This window comes from Scyliorhinus torazame, chromosome 4 (assembly GCF_047496885.1).
Source record: "Scyliorhinus torazame isolate Kashiwa2021f chromosome 4, sScyTor2.1, whole genome shotgun sequence".
NCBI lineage: Eukaryota > Metazoa > Chordata > Chondrichthyes > Carcharhiniformes > Scyliorhinidae > Scyliorhinus > Scyliorhinus torazame.
In genome coordinates, this window is record NC_092710.1 from 337,414,621 (window position 1) to 337,435,250 (window position 20,630).

The 20,630-nt window shown below is 58.5% G+C and overlaps 1 protein-coding gene across 1 annotated transcript in view; it reads right to left on the bottom strand.

The window, feature by feature from the left end:
- Positions 1-20,630, bottom strand: part of susd4 (sushi domain containing 4) — a 538,061-nt gene that overhangs the window by 297,718 nt on the left and 219,713 nt on the right. Inside the window, 1 exon segment of the mRNA XM_072500589.1 lies at positions 178-393. Coding sequence (XP_072356690.1) covers positions 178-393 — 216 coding nt within the window.

Below are 20,630 nucleotides of genomic sequence, written 5' to 3' on the forward strand. Positions count from 1 at the left end.
ACAGGCATACACATGTACAGGCATACACACGTGTACATGCTTACACACGCACAATTGCAAATGTGCAGTCAAACACATTTTCCTACAAGTGTCACTGAATGACAATACTGAGCTAAGATCCCTCTCCCCGACACTGCTGCTTCCTCTAGCTGGGGGATTTCCTGCTCTTTAACTCACGTTCAGAGAGACACACAGGAGTTGTGCTGGGTTCCCAGATCAGGCTGCCATCTTCCTGTCGTTCACATTCCACCTTGGGTGGCCCTTTTAGTTTATAGCCGTGCCGGCAGCGGAACCTCAGCAGGGCACCCTCGTACAAGAGTCCGCTGGGAGACGGAGTCCTGCTTCCGTGCTCAGGGAATCCTGGATCAGTACAGGTGTTCAGGTGATCGAGTTCTGGAAAGACAGGACAGAGATATTAACACGTTCTGGCACCATAGATTAGGCCGTTGCACACACTGACCTTCGCTGTGAAGCACAAAGGTGGTGGCGAATGTCCGTGTGTTAAAGGCTGCTATCGGACTCACAAAATGGCTGCCATTGGCAGTGTCAGTTCTGTCCCAGTCATGAGTCATTTTAACCCTCTCGCAGATACATGGTGGCAGGAGGTGCTTGTGGGGTGGGGTGGGGGGGGCAGGGTTTTTTAAAAACCTTTGAACAGGCCAGCCCAATCTCAACACGCCTTAACAGAGCTAGATCAGGGGAGGGGGTCAGGTGACCAATTCCCTCTAAGGTGGGTGCGGTCAGTCCACAATATTTTCACTTTTATGGTTATCACCCACAGGCTGGGATTCCCAGGCTTTGCGACACATGAAGGCCCGAATGAAACCGCTTAAATGTCTCTGTGCTGCTGTGACTGAGTCACACCGATCTGATCTGTACTACCTGCCCTGCAAAAACTCCCCCCCACCCCTACCCATCTCAGCCCCAAACACTGCGACCTGGCCTCCCCTCTCACCCAGATTCCTGAGGAAGGAGCAGCGCGCCGAAAGCTAGTGATTCGAAACAAACCTGTTGGACTTTAACCTGGTGTTGTAGGACTTCGTACTGTGCTCACCCCAGTCCAACACCGGCATCTCCACACCAGTCTAGTGTCATAGTAACCTGATGTAACCTCTCCGTTCACTAGCCTAGTGTCATAGTATTCGATGTAACCTCTCTGTTCACTCGCCTAGTGTCAGAGTAATCGATGTAACCTCTCCGTTCACTAGCCTAGTGTCATAGTAATCCATGTAACCTCTCCGTTCACTAGCCTAGTGTCATAGTATTCGATGTAACCTCGCTGTTCACTAGCCTAGTGTCATAGTAACCTGATGTAACCTCTCCATTCACTAGCCTAGTGTCATAGTAATCCATGTAACCTCTCCGTTCACTAGCCTAGTGTCATAGTATTCGATGTAACCTCTCTGTTCACTCGCCTAGTGTCATAGTAACCCAATGTAACCTCTCTGTTCACTAGCCTAGTGTCATAGTAATCGATGTAACCTCTCCGTTCACTAGCCTAGTGTCATAGTGTTCGATGTAACCTCTCTGTTCACTCGCCTAGTGTCATAGTAACCCAATGTAACCTCTCTGTTCACTCGCCTAGTGTCATAGTAACCCAATGTAACCTCTCCGTTCACTAGCCTAGTGTCATAGTAAATCAACTGTTCACTAACCTTGGGCGAGATTCTCTGACCCCCCGCCGGGTCGGAGAATCGCCGGGGGGTGGCGTGAATCCCGCCCCCGCCGGTTGCCGAAGTCTCCGGCACCGGATATTCGGCGGGGGCGGGAATCGCGGCGCGCCGGTTGGCGGGGGCCCCCCCGCGATTCTCCGGCCCCGATGGGCCGAAGTCCCGCCGCTAAAATGCCTGTCCCGCCGGCGTAAATTAAACCACCTACCTTACCGGCGGGACAAGGCGGCGCGGGCGGGCCTGTGCCGTGGAGGCACTCTTTCCCTTCCGCCTCCACCACGGTCTCCACCATGGCGGAGGCAGAAGAGACTCCCACCACTGCGCATGCGTGGGAAACTGTCAGCGGCCGCTGACGCTCCCGCGCATGCGCCGCCCGGAGATGTCATTTCCGCGCCAGCTGGCGGGGCCACAAAGGCCGTTTCCGCCAACTGGCGGAGCGGAAATGGAGAGCCCACATTACAGGTGGGCTGCGGAGAGAGGGGAGGTTACATCGATTACTATGACACTAGGCTAGTGAATGGAGAGGTTACATCGGGTTACTATGACACTAGGCTAGTGAACAGAGAGGTTACATCGGGTTACTATGACACTCGGCTAGTGAATGGAGAGGTTTGAATTAACGTGGTGTCACTGGAGTCACTAGTAACCTCACTTTGATTGTCGAGTGCCTCTGTACATTCTAGCTGAGATCTGTCAGTCTCGCTGAGATGTCGCACATCTTGTATGGGAATTGTGAAGCCTTTGTCACTTGTCGCACATACAGTGGGTAGACCTTCAGTGTCTTCTTGTCGGTTAGATGAGCTGGGTAGACTGTCAGAGTCTTCTTCTGGTGGCTAAAATAATCTGGGTAGACTGTCATACTCTCTTTTTGTTGTTCACGTGAGTGTGGTAGACTGTCATAGACGTCTTGCTGTGCACTTGAGCGTGGCAGGCTTGCATCGTCTGCTGCTGGTTGCTCAGATAAGGTTGCTAGACCTTCACGGTCATGTTCATGCAAGGACTGCGCTCTGGAGTCTTGCGTTGCTTCCATTGTGGAGTCTGTCAATGAGCTCGTTGTGGAGGCTTGTACCACTCTCTCTGTAGAGTCTGGCATCGTTCTCTGTGTGGAGTCATGCAGTGGTCTCGCTGTGGAGTCTTTCTGTGTTCTCTGTGTGGAGACGTGCAGTGGTCTCGCTGTGGAGTCTTTCTGTGTTCTCTGTGTGGAGACGTGCAGTGGTCTCGCTGTGGAGTCTTTCTGTGTTCTCTGTGTGGAGACATGCAGTGGTCTCGCTGTGGAGTCTGTCATCACTTTCTGTGCGGAGTCGGGGACTCTTTGTGGTGCGTGGACCACCCTCTGTGTGGAGTCGGGGACTCTTTGTGGTGCGTGGACCACTAGTGTGGCGTCAGGCCACTCTCTGTGGGCTTGTACCGCTCTCTGTCTCTTGGCGTCAGGCCGCTCTCTGTGGGCTTGTACCGCTCTCTGTCTCTTGGCACAGGCCACTCTCTGTGGGCTTGTACCGCTCTCTGTCTCTTGGTGTCAGACCGCTCTCTGTGGGCTTGTACCGCTCTCTGTCTCTTGGCGTCAGGCCGCTCTCTGTGGGCTTGTACCTCTCTCTGTCTCTTGGCACAGGCCACTCTCTGTGGGCTTGTACCGCTCTCTGTCTCTTGGCACAGGCCGCTCTCTGTGGGCTTGTACCGCTCTCTGTCTCTTGGCACAGGCCGCTCTCTGTGGGCTTGTACCTCTCTCTGTCTCTTGGCGTCAGGCCGCTCTCTGTGGGCTTGTACCTCTCTCTGTCTCTTGGCACAGGCCACTCTCTGTGGGCTTGTACCGCTCTCTGTCTCTTGGCACAGGCCGCTCTCTGTGGGCTTGTACCGCTCTCTGTCTCTTGGTGTCAGGCCGCTCTCTGTGGGCTTGTACCGCTCTCTGTCTCTTGGCGTCAGGCCGCTCTCTGTGGGCTTGTACCTCTCTCTGTCTCTTGGCGTCAGGCCGCTCTCTGTGGGCTTGTACCTCTCTCTGTCTCTTGGTGTCAGGCCGCTCTCTGTGGGCTTGTACCGCTCTCTGTCTCTTGGTGTCAGGCCGCTCTCTGTGGGCTTGTACCGCTCTCTGTCTCTTGGCGTCAGGCCGCTCTCTGTGGGCTTGTACCGCTCTCCGTCTCTTGGCGTCAGGCCACTCTCTGTGGGCTTGTACCGCTCTTTGTCTCTTGGTGTCAGGCCACTCTCTGTGGGCTTGTACCGCTCTCTGTCTCTTGGCGTCAGGCCGCTCTCTGTGGGCTTGTACCGCTCTCTGTCTCTTGGCGTCAGGCCGCTCTCTGTGGGCTTGTACCGCTCTCTGTCTCTTGGCACAGGCCACTCTCTGTGGGCTTGTACCGCTCTCTGTCTCTTGGTGTCAGACCGCTCTCTGTGGGCTTGTACCGCTCTCTGTCTCTTGGCGTCAGGCCGCTCTCTGTGGGCTTGTACCTCTCTCTGTCTCTTGGCACAGGCCACTCTCTGTGGGCTTGTACCGCTCTCTGTCTCTTGGCACAGGCCGCTCTCTGTGGGCTTGTACCGCTCTCTGTCTCTTGGCACAGACCGCTCTCTGTGGGCTTGTACCTCTCTCTGTCTCTTGGCGTCAGGCCGCTCTCTGTGGGCTTGTACCTCTCTCTGTCTCTTGGCACAGGCCACTCTCTGTGGGCTTGTACCGCTCTCTGTCTCTTGGCACAGGCCGCTCTCTGTGGGCTTGTACCGCTCTCTGTCTCTTGGTGTCAGGCCGCTCTCTGTGGGCTTGTACCGCTCTCTGTCTCTTGGCGTCAGGCCGCTCTCTGTGGGCTTGTACCTCTCTCTGTCTCTTGGCGTCAGGCCGCTCTCTTTGGGCTTGTACCTCTCTCTGTCTCTTGGTGTCAGGCCGCTCTCTGTGGGCTTGTACCGCTCTCTGTCTCTTGGTGTCAGGCCGCTCTCTGTGGGCTTGTACCGCTCTCTGTCTCTTGGCGTCAGGCCGCTCTCTGTGGGCTTGTACCGCTCTCCGTCTCTTGGCGTCAGGCCACTCTCTGTGGGCTTGTACCGCTCTTTGTCTCTTGGTGTCAGGCCACTCTCTGTGGGCTTGTACCGCTCTCTGTCTCTTGGCGTCAGGCCGCTCTCTGTGGGCTTGTACCGCTCTCCGTCTCTTGGGGTCAGGCCGCTCTCTGTGGGCTTGTACCACTCTCTGTCTCTTGGTGTCAGGCCGCTCTCTGTGGGCTTGTACCTCTCTCTGTCTCTTGGTGTCAGGCCTCTCTCTGTGGGCTTGTACCGCTCTCTGTCTCTTGGCGTCAGGCCACTCTCTGTGGGCTTGTACCGCTCTTTGTCTCTTGGTGTCAGACCGCTCTCTGTGGGCTTGTACCGCTCTCTGTCTCTTGGTGTCAGGCCGCTCTCTGTGGGCTTGTACCGCTCTCTGTCTCTTGGTGTCAGGCCGCTCTCTGTGGGCTTGTACCGCTCTCTGTCTCTTGGCGTCAGGCCGCTCTCTGTGGGCTTGTACCGCTCTCTGTCTCTTGGCACAGGCCGCTCTCTGTGGGCTTGTACCGCTCTCTGTCTCTTGGTGTCAGGCCGCTCTCTGTGGGCTTGTACCTCTCTCTGTCTCTTGGCACAGGCCGCTCTCTGTGGGCTTGTACCGCTCTCTGTCTCTTGGCACAGGCCGCTCTCTGTGGGCTTGTACCTCTCTCTGTCTCTTGGCGTCAGGCCGCTCTCTGTGGGCTTGTACCGCTCTCTGTCTCTTGGCGTCAGGCCGCTCTCTGTGGGCTTGTACCTCTCTCTGTCTCTTGGCACAGGCCACTCTCTGTGGGCTTGTACCTCTCTCTGTCTCTTGGCACAGGCCACTCTCTGTGGGCTTGTACCGCTCTCTGTCTCTTGCTGTCAGGCCACTCTCTGTGGGCTTGTACCTCTCTCTGTCTCTTGGCACAGGCCGCTCTCTGTGGGCTTGTACCGCTCTCCGTCTCTTGGTGTCAGGCCGCTCTCTGTGGGCTTGTACCGCTCTCTGTCTCTTGGCGTCAGACCGCTCTCTGTGGGCTTGTACCTCTCTCTGTCTCTTGGCACAGGCCACTCTCTGTGGGCTTGTACCGCTCTCTGTCTCTTGGCGTCAGGCCGCTCTCTGTGGGCTTGTACCGCTCTCTGTCTCTTGGTGTCAGGCCGCTCTCTGTGGGCTTGTACCGCTCTCTGTCTCTTGGCGTCAGGCCACTCTCTGTGGGCTTGTACCGCTCTCTGTCTCTTGGCGTCAGGCTGCTCTCAGTGGGCTTGTACCGCTCTCTGTCTCTTGGCGTCAGGCCGCTCTCTGTGGGCTTGTACCGCTCTCTGTCTCTTGGTGTCAGGCCGCTCTCTGTGGGCTTGTACCGCTCTCCGTCTCTTGGTGTCAGGCCGCTCTCTGTGGGCTTGTACCGCTCTCTGTCTCTTGGTGTCAGGCCGCTCTCTGTGGGCTTGTACCGCTCTCCGTCTCTTGGCGTCAGGCCGCTTTCTGTGGGCTTGTACCGCTCTCTGTCTCTTGGCATCAGGCCGCTCTCTGTGGGCTTGTACCGCTCTCTGTCTCTTGGTGTCAGGCCGCTCTCTGTGGGCTTGTACCGCTCTCTGTCTCTTGGCACAGGCCACTCTCTGTGGGCTTGTACCGCTCTCTGTCTCTTGGCGTCAGGCCGCTCTCTGTGGGCTTGTACCGCTCTCTGTCTCTTGGCGTCAGGCCGCTCTCTGTGGGCTTGTACCGCTCTCTGTCTCTTGGTTTCAGGCCGCTCTCTGTGGGCTTGTACCGCTCTCTGTCTCTTGGCACAGGCCGCTCTCTGTGGGCTTGTACCGCTCTCTGTCTCTTGGCGTCAGGCCGCTCTCTGTGGGCTTGTACCGCTCTCTGTCTCTTGGTGTCAGGCCGCTCTCAGTGGGCTTGTACCTCTCTCTGTCTCTTGGCGTCAGGCCGCTCTCTGTGGGCTTGTACCGCTCTCCGTCTCTTGGCGTCAGGCCGCTCTCTGTGGGCTTGTACCGCTCTCCGTCTCTTGGTTTCAGGCCGCTCTCTGTGGGCTTGTACCGCTCTCTGTCTCTTGGTGTCAGGCCGCTCTCTGTGGGCTTGTACCGCTCTCCGTCTCTTGGCGTCAGGCCGCTCTCTGTGGGCTTGTACCGCTCTCTGTCTCTTGGTTTCAGGCCGCTCTCTGTGGGCTTGTACCGCTCTCCGTCTCTTGGCGTCAGGCCGCTCTCTGTGGGCTTGTACCTCTCTCTGTCTCTTGGTGTCAGGCCGCTCTCTGTGGGCTTGTACCTCTCTCTGTCTCTTGGTGTCAGGCCGCTCTCTGTGGGCTTGTACCGCTCTCTGTCTCTTGGTGTCAGGCCGCTCTCTGTGGGCTTGTACCTCTCTCTGTCTCTTGGTGTCAGGCCGCTCTCTGTGGGCTTGTACCGCTCTCTGTCTCTTGGCGTCAGGCCGCTCTCTGTGGGCTTGTACCGCTCTCTGTCTCTTGGTGTCAGGCCGCTCTCTGTGGGCTTGTACCGCTCTCTGTCTCTTGGCACAGGCCGCTCTCTGTGGGCTTGTACCGCTCTCTGTCTCTTGGCACAGGCCGCTCTCTGTGGGCTTGTACCTCTCTCTGTCTCTTGGTGTCAGGCCGCTCTCTGTGGGCTTGTACCGCTCTCTGTCTCTTGGCGTCAGGCCGCTCTCTGTGGGCTTGTACCGCTCTCTGTCTCTTGGCGTCAGGCCGCTCTCTGTGGGCTTGTACCGCTCTCCGTCTCTTGGTTTCAGGCCGCTCTCTGTGGGCTTGTACCGCTCTCTGTCTCTTGGTGTCAGGCCGCTCTCTGTGGGCTTGTACCTCTCTCTGTCTCTTGGCGTCAGGCCGCTCTCTGTGGGCTTGTACCTCTCTCTGTCTCTTGGTGTCAGGCCGCTCTCTGTGGGCTTGTACCTCTCTCTGTCTCTTGGTGTCAGGCCGCTCTCTGTGGGCTTGTACCGCTCTCTGTCTCTTGGTGTCAGGCCGCTCTCTGTGGGCTTGTACCGCTCTCTGTCTCTTGGTGTCAGGCCGCTCTCTGTGGGCTTGTACCGCTCTCTGTCTCTTGGTGTCAGGCCACTCTCTGTGGGCTTGTACCGCTCTCCGTCTCTTGGTGTCAGGCCACTCTCTGTGGGCTTGTACCGCTCTCTGTCTCTTGGTGTCAGGCCGCTCTCTGTGGGCTTGTACCTCTCTCTGTCTCTTGGTGTCAGGCCGCTCTCTGTGGGCTTGTACCTCTCTCTGTCTCTTGGTGTCAGGCCGCTCTCTGTGGGCTTGTACCTCTCTCTGTCTCTTGGTGTCAGGCCGCTCTCTGTGGGCTTGTACCTCTCTCTGTCTCTTGGTGTCAGGCCGCTCTCTGTGGGCTTGTACCGCTCTCTGTCTCTTGGCACAGGCCGCTCTCTGTGGGCTTGTACCTCTCTCTGTCTCTTGGCGTCAGGCCGCTCTCTGTGGGCTTGTACCGCTCTCTGTCTCTTGGCACAGGCCGCTCTCTGAGGGCTTGTACCGCTCTCCGTCTCTTGGTTTCAGGCCGCTCTCTGTGGGCTTGTACCGCTCTCTGTCTCTTGGCACAGGCCGCTCTCTGTGGGCTTGTACCGCTCTCTGTCTCTTGGCACAGGCCGCTCTCTGTGGGCTTGTACCGCTCTCTGTCTCTTGGCGTCAGGCCGCTCTCTGTGGGCTTGTACCGCTCTCTGTCTCTTGGCGTCAGGCCGCTCTCTGTGGGCTTGTACCGCTCTCCGTCTCTTGGTGTCAGGCCGCTCTCTGTGGGCTTGTACCTCTCTCTGTCTCTTGGTGTCAGGCCGCTCTCTGTGGGCTTGTACCGCTCTCTGTCTCTTGGCGTCAGGCCGCTCTCTGTGGGCTTGTACCGCTCTCCGTCTCTTGGTGTCAGGCCGCTCTCTGTGGGCTTGTACCTCTCTCCGTCTCTTGGTGTCAGGCCGCTCTCTGTGGGCTTGTACCGCTCTCCGTCTCTTGGTTTCAGGCCGCTCTCTGTGGGCTTGTACCGCTCTCTGTCTCTTGGCGTCAGGCCGCTCTCTGTGGGCTTGTACCGCTCTCTGTCTCTTGGCACAGGCCGCTCTCTGTGGGCTTGTACCGCTCTCTGTCTCTTGGCACAGGCCGCTCTCTGTGGGCTTGTACCGCTCTCTGTCTCTTGGCGTCAGGCCGCTCTCTGTGGGCTTGTACCGCTCTCCGTCTCTTGGTGTCAGGCCGCTCTCTGTGGGCTTGTACCGCTCTCTGTCTCTTGGTGTCAGGCCGCTCTCTGTGGGCTTGTACCTCTCTCTGTCTCTTGGTGTCAGGCCGCTCTCTGTGGGCTTGTACCTCTCTCTGTCTCTTGGTGTCAGGCCGCTCTCTGTGGGCTTGTACCGCTCTCTGTCTCTTGGCACAGGCCACTCTCTGTGGGCTTGTACCTCTCTCTGTCTCTTGGGGTCAGGCCGCTCTCTGTGGGCTTGTACCGCTCTCCGTCTCTTGGTGTCAGGCCGCTCTCTGTGGGCTTGTACCGCTCTCTGTCTCTTGGCACAGGCCGCTCTCTGTGGGCTTGTACCTCTCTCTGTCTCTTGGCGTCAGGCCGCTCTCTGTGGGCTTGTACCTCTCTCTGTCTCTTGGCGTCAGGCCGCTCTCTGTGGGCTTGTACCGCTCTTTGTCTCTTGGCGTCAGGCCTCTCTCTGTGGGCTTGTACCGCTCTCTGTCTCTTGGCGTCAGGCCACTCTCTGTGGGCTTGTACCGCTCTCTGTCTCTTGGCGTCAGGCCGCTCTCTGTGGGCTTGTACCTCTCTCTGTCTCTTGGCACAGGCCTCTCTCTGTGGGCTTGTACCTCTCTCTGTCTCTTGGTGTCAGGCCGCTCTATGTGGGCTTGTACCTCTCTCTGTCTCTTGGTGTCAGGCCGCTCTCTGTGGGCTAGTACCGCTCTCTGTCTCGTGGCGTCAGGCCGCTCTCTGTGGGCTTGTACCGCTCTCCGTCTCTTGGTTTCAGGCCGCTCTCTGTGGGCTTGTACCTCTCTCTGTCTCTTGGCACAGGCCTCTCTCTGTGGGCTTGTACCTCTCTCTGTCTCTTGGTGTCAGGCCGCTCTATGTGGGCTTGTACCTCTCTCTGTCTCTTGGTGTCAGGCCGCTCTCTGTGGGCTAGTACCGCTCTCTGTCTCGTGGCGTCAGGCCGCTCTCTGTGGGCTTGTACCGCTCTCTGTCTCTTGGCGTCAGGCCGCTCTCTGTGGGCTTGTACCTCTCTCTGTCTCTTGGCACAGGCCTCTCTCTGTGGGCTTGTACCTCTCTCTGTCTCTTGGTGTCAGGCCGCTCTATGTGGGCTTGTACCTCTCTCTGTCTCTTGGCGTCAGGCCGCTCTCTGTGTGCTTGTACCTCTCTCTGTCTCTTGGTGTCAGGCCGCTCTCTGTGGGCTTGTACCTCTCTCTGTCTCTTGGTGTCAGGCCGCTCTCTGTGGGCTTGTACCGCTCTCCGTCTCTTGGTGTCAGGCCGCTCTCTGTGGGCTTGTACCGCTCTCCGTCTCTTGGTGTCAGGCCGCTCTCTGTGGGCTTGTACCGCTCTCTGTCTCTTGGCACAGGCCACTCTCTGTGGGCTTGTACCGCTCTCTGTCTTTTGGTGTCAGGCGCTCTCTGTGGGCTTGTACCGCTCTCCGTCTCTTGGTGTCAGGCCACTCTCTGTGGGCTTGTACCGCTCTCTGTCTCTTGGTGTCAGGCCGCTCTCTGTGGGCTTGTACCGCTCTCTGTCTCTTGGCACAGGCCACTCTCTGTGGGCTTGTACCGCTCTCTGTCTCTTGGTGTCAGGCCGCTCTCTGTGGGCTTGTACCGCTCTCTGTCTCTTGGTGTCAGGCCGCTCTCTGTGGGCTTGTACCGCTCTCTGTCTCTTGGTGTCAGGCCGCTCTCTGTGGGCTTGTACCGCTCTCTGTCTCTTGGCACAGGCCACTCTCTGTGGGCTTGTACCGCTCTCTGTCTCTTGGTGTCAGGCCGCTCTCTGTGGGCTTGTACCGCTCTCTGTCTCTTGGTGTCAGGCCGCTCTCTGTGGGCTTGTACCGCTCTCTGTCTCTTGGTGTCAGACCGCTCTCTGTGGGCTTGTACCGCTCTCTGTCTCTTGGCATCAGGCCGCTCTCTGTGGGCTTGTACCGCTCTCTGTCTCTTGGTGTCAGACCACTCTCTGTGGGCTTGTACCGCTCTCCGTCTCTTGGCGTCAGGCCGCTCTCTGTGGGCTTGTACCGCTCTCCGTCTCTTGGTGTCAGGCCGCTCTCTGTGGGCTTGGACCTCTCTCTGTCTCTTGGTGTCAGGCCGCTCTCTGTGGGCTTGTACCGCTCTCTGTCTCTTGGTGTCAGGCTGCTCTCTGTGGGCTTGTACCTCTCTCTGTCTCTTGGCGTCAGACCGCTCTCTGTGGGCTTGTACCGCTCTCTGTCTCTTGGCACAGGCCACTCTCTGTGGGCTTGTACCGCTCTCTGTCTCTTGGCACAGGCCGCTCTCTGTGGGCTTGTACCTCTCTCTGTCTCTTGGCACAGGCCACTCTCTGTGGGCTTGTACCGCTCTCTGTCTCTTGGCACAGGCCGCTCTCTGTGGGCTTGTACCGCTCTCTGTCTCTTGGCACAGGCCGCTCTCTGTGGGCTTGTACCGCTCTCTGTCTCTTGGCATCAGGCCGCTCTCTGTGGGCTTGTACCGCTCTCTGTCTCTTGGTGTCAGGCCGCTCTCTGTGGGCTTGTACCGCTCTCTGTCTCTTGGCGTCAGGCTGCTCTCAGTGGGCTTGTACCGCTCTCTGTCTCTTGGTGTCAGGCCGCTCTCTGTGGGCTTGTACCTCTCTCTGTCTCTTGGCATCAGGCCGCTCTCTGTGGGCTTGTACCGCTCTCTGTCTCTTGGTGTCAGGCCGCTCTCTGTGGGCTTGTACCGCTCTCTGTCTCTTGGCATCAGGCCGCTCTCTGTGGGCTTGTACCGCTCTCTGTCTCTTGGCGTCAGGCTGCTCTCAGTGGGCTTGTACCGCTCTCTGTCTCTTGGTGTCAGGCCGCTCTCTGTGGGCTTGAACCGCTCTCTGTCTCTTGGCGTCAGGCTGCTCTCAGTGGGCTTGTACCGCTCTCTGTCTCTTGGTGTCAGGCCGCTCTCTGTGGGCTTGTACCTCTCTCTGTCTCTTGGCATCAGGCCGCTCTCTGTGGGCTTGTACCGCTCTCTGTCTCTTGGTGTCAGGCCGCTCTCTGTGGGCTTGTACCGCTCTCTGTCTCTTGGTGTCAGGCCGCTCTCTGTGGGCTTGTACCGCTCTCTGTCTCTTGGTGTCAGGCCGCTCTCTGTGGGCTTGTACCGCTCTCTGTCTCTTGGTGTCAGGCCGCTCTCTGTGGGCTTGTACCTCTCTCTGTCTCTTGGTGTCAGACCGCTCTCTGTGGGCTTGTACCGCTCTCTGTCTCTTGGCATCAGGCCGCTCTCTGTGGGCTTGTACCGCTCTCTGTCTCTTGGCATCAGGCCGCTCTCTGTGGGCTTGTACCGCTCTCTGTCTCTTGGTGTCAGGCCGCTCTCTGTGGGCTTGTACCGCTCTCTGTCTCTTGGCATCAGGCCGCTCTCTGTGGGCTTGTACCGCTCTCTGTCTCTTGGCGTCAGGCCGCTCTCTGTGGGATTGTACCGCTCTCTGTCTCTTGGCACAGGCCGCTCTCTGTGGGCTTGTACCGCTCTCCGTCTCTTGGTGTCAGGCTGCTCTCTGTGGGCTTGTACCGCTCTCTGTCTCTTGGCACAGGCCGCTCTCTGTGGGCTTGTACCGCTCTCTGTCTCTTGGTGTCAGGCCACTCTCTGTGGGCTTGTACCGCTCTCTGTCTCTTGGCGTCAGGCCGCTCTCTGTGGGCTTGTACCGCTCTCTGACTCTTGGCACAGGCCACTCTCTGTGGGCTTGTACCGCTCTCTGTCTCTTGGTGTCAGGCCGCTCTCTGTGGGCTTGTACCGCTCTCTGTCTCTTGGCGTCAGGCCGCTCTCTGTGGGCTTGTACCGCTCTCTGTCTCTTGGTGTCAGGCCGCTCTCTGTGGGCTTGTACCGCTCTCTGTCTCTTGGCGTCAGGCCGCTCTCTGTGGGCTTGTACCGCTCTCTGTCTCTTGGTGTCAGGCCACTCTCTGTGGGCTTGTACCTCTCTCTGTCTCTTGGCATCAGGCCGCTCTCTGTGGGCTTGTACCGCTCTCTGTCTCTTGGTGTCAGGCCACTCTCTGTGGGCTTGTACCTCTCTCTGTCTCTTGGCGTCAGGCCGCTCTCTGTGGGCTTGTACCGCTCTCTGTCTCTTGGCGTCAGGCCGCTCTCTGTGGGCTTGTACCGCTCTCCGTCTCTTGGTGTCAGGCCGCTCTCTGTGGGCTTGTACCGCTCTCTGTCTCTTGGTGTCAGGCCGCTCTCTGTGGGCTTGTACCTCTCTCTGTCTCTTGGTGTCAGGCCGCTCTCTGTGGGCTTGTACCTCTCTCTGTCTCTTGGGGTCAGGCCGCTCTCTGTGGGCTTGTACCGCTCTCTGTCTCTTGGCGTCAGGCCACTCTCTGTGGGCTTGTACCGCTCTCTGTCTCTTGGCGTCAGGCCGCTCTCTGTGGGCTTGTACCGCTCTCTGTCTCTTGGTGTCAGGCCGCTCTCTGCGGGCTTGTACCGCTCTCTGTCTCTTGGCGTCAGGCCACTCTCTGTGGGCTTGTACCTCTCTCTGTCTCTTGGCACAGGCCACTCTCTGTGGGCTTGTACCTCTCTCTGTCTCTTGGCACAGGCCTCTCTCTGTGGGCTTGTACCGCTCTCTGTCTCTTGGTGTCAGGCCTCTCTCTGTGGGCTTGTACCGCTCTCTGTCTCTTGGCACAGGCCGCTCTCTGTGGGCTTGTACCTCTCTCTGTCTCTTGGTGTCAGGCCGCTCTCTGCGGGCTTGTACCGCTCTCTGTCTCTTGGCGTCAGGCCACTCTCTGTGGGCTTGTACCTCTCTCTGTCTCTTGGCGTCAGGCCGCTCTCTGTGGGCTTGTACCGCTCTCTGTCTCTTGGTGTCAGGCCGCTCTCTGTGGGCTTGTACCGCTCTCTGTCTCTTGGCACAGGCCGCTCTCTGTGGGCTTGTACCGCTCTCTGTCTCTTGGCGTCAGGCCGCTCTCTGTGGGCTTGTACCGCTCTCTGTCTCTTGGCATCAGGCCGCTCTCTGTGGGCTTGTACCGCTCTCTGTCTCTTGGCGTCAGGCCGCTCTCTGTGGGCTTGTACCGCTCTCTGTCTCTTGGCATCAGGCCGCTCTCTGTGGGCTTGTACCGCTCTCTGTCTCTTGGTGTCAGGCCGCTCTCTGTGGGCTTGTACCGCTCTCTGTCTCTTGGTGTCAGGCCACTCTCTGTGGGCTTGTACCGCTCTCTGTCTCTTGGTGTCAGGCCACTCTCTGTGGGCTTGTACCGCTCTCTGTCTCTTGGCACAGGCCGCTCTCTGTGGGCTTGTACCGCTCTCTGTCTCTTGGTGTCAGGCCGCTCTCTGTGGGCTTGTACCTCTCTCTGTCTCTTGGTGTCAGGCCTCTCTCTGTGGGCTTGTACCGCTCTCTGTCTCTTGGTGTCAGGCCGCTCTCTGTGGGCTTGTACCGCTCTCTGTCTCTTGGTGTCAGGCCGCTCTCTGTGGGCTTGTACCGCTCTCCGTCTCTTGGTTTCAGGCCGCTCTCTGTGGGCTTGTACCTCTCTCTGTCTCTTGGTGTCAGGCCACTCTCTGTGGGCTTGTACCGCTCTCTGTCTCTTGGCACAGGCCGCTCTCTGTGGGCTTGTACCGCTCTCTGTCTCTTGGTGTCAGGCCGCTCTCTGTGGGCTTGTACCTCTCTCTGTCTCTTGGTGTCAGGCCACTCTCTGTGGGCTTGTACCGCTCTCTGTCTCTTGGTGTCAGGCCGCTCTCTGTGGGCTTGTACCGCTCTCTGTCTCTTGGTGTCAGACCGCTCTCTGTGGACTTGTACCGCTCTCTGTCTCTTGATGTCAGACCGCTCTCTGTGGGCTTGTACCGCTCTCTGTCTCTTGGCGTCAGGCCGCTCTCTGTGGGCTTGTACCGCTCTCTGTGGGCTTGTACCTCTCTCTGTCTCTTGGCACAGGCCGCTCTCTGTGGGCTTGTACCGCTCTCTGTCTCTTGGTGTCAGGCCGCTCTCTGTGGGCTTGTACCGCTCTCTGTCTCTTGGTGTCAGGCCGCTCTCTGTGGGCTTGTACCGCTCTCTGTCTCTTGGCGTCAGGCCGCTCTCTGTGGGCTTGTACCTCTCTCTGTCTCTTGGTGTCAGGCCACTCTCTGTGGGTTTGTACCGCTCTCTGTCTCTTGGTGTCAGGCCGCTCTCTGTGGGTTTGTACCGCTCTCTGTCTCTTGGTGTCAGGCCGCTCTCTGTGGGCTTGTACCGCTCTCTGTCTCTTGGTGTCAGGCCGCTCTCTGTGGGCTTGTACCGCTCTCTGTCTCTTGGTGTCAGGCCGCTCTCTGTGGGCTTGTACCGCTCTCTGTCTCTTGGTGTCAGACCGCTCTCTGTGGGCTTGTACCGCTCTCTGTCTCTTGGTGTCAGGCCGCTCTCTGTGGGCTTGTACCGCTCTCTGTCTCTTGGCACAGGCCACTCTCTGTGGGCTTGTACCTCTCTCTGTCTCTTGGTGTCAGGCCGCTCTCTGTGGGCTTGTACCGCTCTCCGTCTCTTGGGGTCAGGCCGCTCTCTGTGGGCTTGTACCACTCTCTGTCTCTTGGTGTCAGGCCGCTCTCTGTGGGCTTGTACCGCTCTCTGACTCTTGGCACAGGCCGCTCTCTGTGGGCTTGTACCTCTCTCTGTCTCTTGGTGTCAGGCCTCTCTCTGTGGGCTTGTACCGCTCTCTGTCTCTTGGCGTCAGGCCGCTCTCTGTGGGCTTGTACCTCTCTCTGTCTCTTGGCGTCAGGCCGCTCTCTGTGGGCTTGTACCTCTCTCTGTCTCTTGGCGTCAGGCCGCTCTCTGTGGGCTTGTACCTCTCTCTGTCTCTTGGCACAGGCCGCTCTCTGTGGGCTTGTACCTCTCTCTGTCTCTTGGCGTCAGGCCGCTCTCTGTGGGCTTGTACCTCTCTCTGTCTCTTGGCACAGGCCGCTCTCTGTGGGCTTGTACCTCTCTCTGTCTCTTGGCACAGGCCGCTCTCTGTGGGCTTGTACCTCTCTCTGTCTCTTGGCGTCAGGCCGCTCTCTGTGGGCTTGTACCTCTCTCTGTCTCTTGGCACAGGCCGCTCTCTGTGGGCTTGTACCGCTCTCCGTCTCTTGGTGTCAGGCCGCTCTCTGTGGGCTTGTACCGCTCTCTGTCTCTTGGTGTCAGGCCGCTCTCTGTGGGCTTGTACCGCTCTCTGTCTCTTGGCGTCAGGCCGCTCTCTGTGGGCTTGTACCTCTCTCTGTCTCTTGGTGTCAGGCCGCTCTCTGTGGGCTTGTACCGCTCTCTGTCTCTTGGCGTCAGGCCGCTCTCTGTGGGCTTGTACCTCTCTCTGTCTCTTGGTTTCAGGCCGCTCTCTGTGGGCTTGTACCTCTCTCTGTCTCTTGGCGTCAGGCCGCTCTCTGTGGGCTTGTACCTCTCTCTGTCTCTTGGCACAGGCAGCTCTCTGTGGGCTTGTACCTCTCTCTGTCTCTTGGCGTCAGGCCGCTCTCTGTGGGCTTGTACCTCTCTCTGTCTCTTGGCACAGGCCGCTCTCTGTGGGCTTGTACCGCTCTCCGTCTCTTGGTGTCAGGCCGCTCTCTGTGGGCTTGTACCGCTCTCTGTCTCTTGGTGTCAGGCCGCTCTCTGTGGGCTTGTACCGCTCTCTGTCTCTTGGCGTCAGGCCGCTCTCTGTGGGCTTGTACCTCTCTCTGTCTCTTGGTGTCAGGCCGCTCTCTGTGGGCTTGTACCGCTCTCTGTCTCTTGGCGTCAGGCCGCTCTCTGTGGGCTTGTACCGCTCTCTGTCTCTTGGTGTCAGGCCGCTCTCTGTGGGCTTGTACCTCTCTCTGTCTCTTGGTGTCAGGCCGCTCTCTGTGGGCTTGTACCTCTCTCTGTCTCTTGGTGTCAGACCGCTCTCTGTGGGCTTGTACCGCTCTCTGTCTCTTGGCGTCAGGCCGCTCTCTGTGGGCTTGTACCGCTCTCTGTCTCTTGGTGTCAGGCCACTCTCTGTGGGCTTGTACCTCTCTCTGTCTCTTGGCGTCAGGCTGCTCTCTGTGGGCTTGTACCTCTCTCTGTCTCTTGGTGTCAGACCGCTCTCTGTGGGCTTGTACCGCTCTCTGTCTCTTGGTGTCAGACCGCTCTCTGTGGGCTTGTACCTCTCTCCGTCTCTTGGTGTCAGGCCGCTCTCTGTGGGCTTGTACCGCTCTCTGTCTCTTGGCGTCAGGCCACTCTCTGTGGGCTTGTACCTCTCTCTGTCTCTTGGTGTCAGGCCGCTCTCTGTGGGCTTGTACCTCTCTCTGTCTCTTGGCACAGGCCGCTCTCTGTGGGCTTGTACCTCTCTCTGTCTCTTGGTGTCAGGCCGCTCTCTGTGGGCTTGTACCTCTCTCTGTCTCTTGGCGTCAGGCCGCTCTCTGTGGGCTTGTACCGCTCTCTGTCTCTTGGTGTCAGGCCACTCTCTGTGGGCTTGTACCTCTCTCTGTCTCTTGGCACAGGCCACTCTCTGTGGGCTTGTACCGCTCTCTGTCTCTTGGCACAGGCCGCTCTCTGTGGGCTTGTACCGCTCTCTGTCTCTTGGCACAGGCCGCTCTCTGTGGGATTGTACCGCTCTCCGTCTCTTGGTGTCAGGCCGCTCTCTGTGGGCTTGTACCGCTCTCCGTCTCTTGGCGTCAGGCCGCTCTCTGTGGGATTGTACCGCTCTCCGTCTCTTGGTGTCAGGCCGCTCTCTGTGGGCTTGTACCGCTCTCCGTCTCTTGGTGTCAGGCCGCTCTCTGTGGGCTTGTACCGCTCTCCGTCTCTTGGTGTCAGGCCGCTCTCTGTGGGCTTGTACCTCTCTCTGTCTCTTGGCACAGGCCACTCTCTGTGGGCTTGTACCTCTCTCTGTCTCTTGGTGTCAGGCCGCTCTCTGTGGGCTTGTACCGCTCTCTGTCTCTTGGCACAGGCCGCTCTCTGTGGGCTTGTACCGCTCTCCGTCTCTTGGTGTCAGGCCGCTCTCTGTGGGCTTGTACCGCTCTCTGTCTCTTGGTGTCAGGCCGCTCTCTGTGGGCTTGTACCTCTCTCTGTCTCTTGGCACAGGCAACTCTCTGTGGGCTTGTACCGCTCTCTGTCTCTTGGTGTCAGGCCGCTCTCTGTGGGCTTGTACCACTCTCTGTCTCTTGGTGTCAGGCCGCTCTCTGTGGGCTTGTACCTCTCTCTGTCTCTTGGCGTCAGGCCGCTCTCTGTGGGCCTGTACCGCTCTCTGTCTCTTGGCGTCAGGCCGCTCTCTGTGGGCTTGTACCTCTCTCTGTCTCTTGGCACAGGCCGCTCTCTGTGGGCTTGTACCTCTCTCTGTCTCTTGGCGTCAGGCCACTCTCTGTGGGCTTGTACCTCTCTCTGTCTCTTGGCGTCAGGCCACTCTCTGTGGGCTTGTACCGCTCTCTGTCTCTTGGCACAGGCCACTCTCTGTGGGCTTGTACCTCTCTCTGTCTCTTGGCACAGGCCACTCTCTGTGGGCTTGTACCTCTCTCTGTCTCTTGGCGTCAGGCCACTCTCTGTGGGCTTGTACCTCTCTCTGTCTCTTGGCGTCAGGCCGCTCTCTGTGGGCTTGTACCGCTCTCTGTCTCTTGGTGTCAGGCCGCTCTCTGTGGGCTTGTACCGCTCTCCGTCTCTTGGTGTCAGGCCGCTCTCTGTGGGCTTGTACCTCTCTCTGTCTCTTGGCACAGGCCACTCTCTGTGGGCTTGTACCTCTCTCTGTCTCTTGGCACAGGCCACTCTCTGTGGGCTTGTACCTCTCTCTGTCTCTTGGCACAGGCCACTCTCTGTGGGCTTGTACCTCTCTCTGTCTCTTGGTGTCAGGCCGCTCTCTGTGGGCTTGTACCTCTCTCTGTCTCTTGGCGTCAGGCCGCTCTCTGTGGGCTTGTACCTCTCTCTGTCTCTTGGTGTCAGGCCGCTCTCTGTGGGCTTGTACCTCTCTCTGTCTCTTGGCGTCAGGCCGCTCTCTGTGGGCTTGTACCGCTCTCTGTCTCTTGGTGTCAGGCCGCTCTCTGTGGGCTTGTACCTCTCTCTGTCTCTTGGTGTCAGGCCGCTCTCTGTGGGCTTGTACCGCTCTCTGTCTCTTGGTGTCAGGCCGCTCTCTGTGGGCTTGTACCTCTCTCTGTCTCTTGGCGTCAGGCCGCTCTCTGTGGGCTTGTACCGCTCTCTGTCTCTTGGTGTCAGGCCGCTCTCTGTGGGCTTGTACCGCTCTCTGTCTCTTGGTGTCAGGCCGCTCTCTGTGGGCTTGTACCGCTCTCCGTCTCTTGGTTTCAGGCCGCTCTCTGTGAGCTTGTACCGCTCTCTGTCTCTTGGCGTCAGGCCGCTCTCTGTGGGCTTGTACCGCTCTCTGTCTCTTGGTTTCAGGCCGCTCTCTGTGAGCTTGTACCTCTCTCTGTCTCTTGGCGTCAGGCCGCTCTCTGTGGGCTTGTACCGCTCTCCGTCTCTTGGCGTCAGGCCGCTCTCTGTGGGCTTGTACCGCTCTCTGTCTCTTGGTGTCAGGCCGCTCTCTGTGGGCTTGTACCGCTCTCCGTCTCTTGGCGTCAGGCCGCTCTCTGTGGGCTTGTACCGCTCTCTGTCTCTTGGCGTCAGGCCGCTCTCTGTGGGCTTGTACCGCTCTCTGTCTCTTGGCGTCAGGCCGCTCTCTGTGGGCTTGTACCGCTCTCTGACTCTTGGTGTCAGGCCGCTCTCTGTGGGCTTGTACCGCTCTCTGTCTCTTGGCACAGGCCGCTCTCTGTGGGCTTGTACCGCTCTCTGTCTCTTGGTGTCAGGCCGCAGCAGAATCCTGTACTTCTGGGTTAGGATGTCATCTGTGCTGGGCTGAGGATCCTCAAATCTGAAGAACTCACCCATGTCTGTGTCGGATTCTTCAATGTACAACACATCACGTTGCGATTCGGATTTGGTACTGAGGTCACCACGACCAATGATGAAATCATCTACCGAGTCGTAGTCTTCAAGGACTAAATCATCACTTTCTGTGTCGGAGCTGTCATTGTGCTCGCGATGTCCAAAGAAGTCATCTACGTCTGAGTCGTCATCTTCAAAGACTAGGTCATCTCTTAGGGCGGTGCTAACTGCTTGTTGCAGGATTCTGCGGAGGTTACTTTCAGTTACTGGTTGAAGTTCAGGCATTGTGCTGTCGTTCCAGGTGAAAGAATTGTGTTTTACGGCTTTAAATTTTATTTTCTTATTTTAGGGCATTTCCCCTTAAGTGGGCGTGGTCCGGGGCCTCTGACGTCATGACGCTTGTGACGTAGAGCGTAGGAATGGATTGCGCATACGCAGATCGCTTTTCCTTTACTTTGCGCAACTGCACATGCGCGGCTTCTCGCGCATGCACAAACGGACCGTCCTTTACTGTGCGCTCTGTGCGCAACTGCGCATGCGCGGCTTCTCGCGCATGCACAAACGGACCGTCCTTTACTGTGCGCTCTGTGCGCAACTGCGCATGCGCGGCTTCTCGCGCATGCACAAACGGACCGTCCTTTACTGTGCGCTCTGTGCGCAACTGCGCATGCGCGGCTTCTCGCGCATGCACAAACGGACCGTCCTTTACTGTGCGCTCTGTGCGCAACTGCGCATGCGCGGCTTCTCGCGCATGCACAAACGGACCGTCCTTTACTGTGCGCTCTGTGCGCAACTGCGCATGCGCGGCTTCTCGCGCATGCACAAACGGACCGTCCTTTACTGTGCGCTCTGTGCGCAACTGCGCATGCGCGGCTTCTCGCGCATGCACAAACGGACCGTCCTTTACTGTGCGCTCTGTGCGCAACTGCGCATGCGCGGCTTCTCGCGCATGCACAAACGGACCGCCCTTTACTGTGCGCTCTGTGCGCAACTGCACATGCGCGGCTTCTCGCGCATGCACAAACGGACCGTCCTTTACTGTGCGCTCTGTGCGCAACTGCGCATGCGCGGCTTCTCGCGCATGCACAAACGGACCGTCCTTTACTGTGCGCTCTGTGCGCAACTGCGCATGCGCGGCTTCTCGCGCATGCACAAACGGACCGTCCTTTA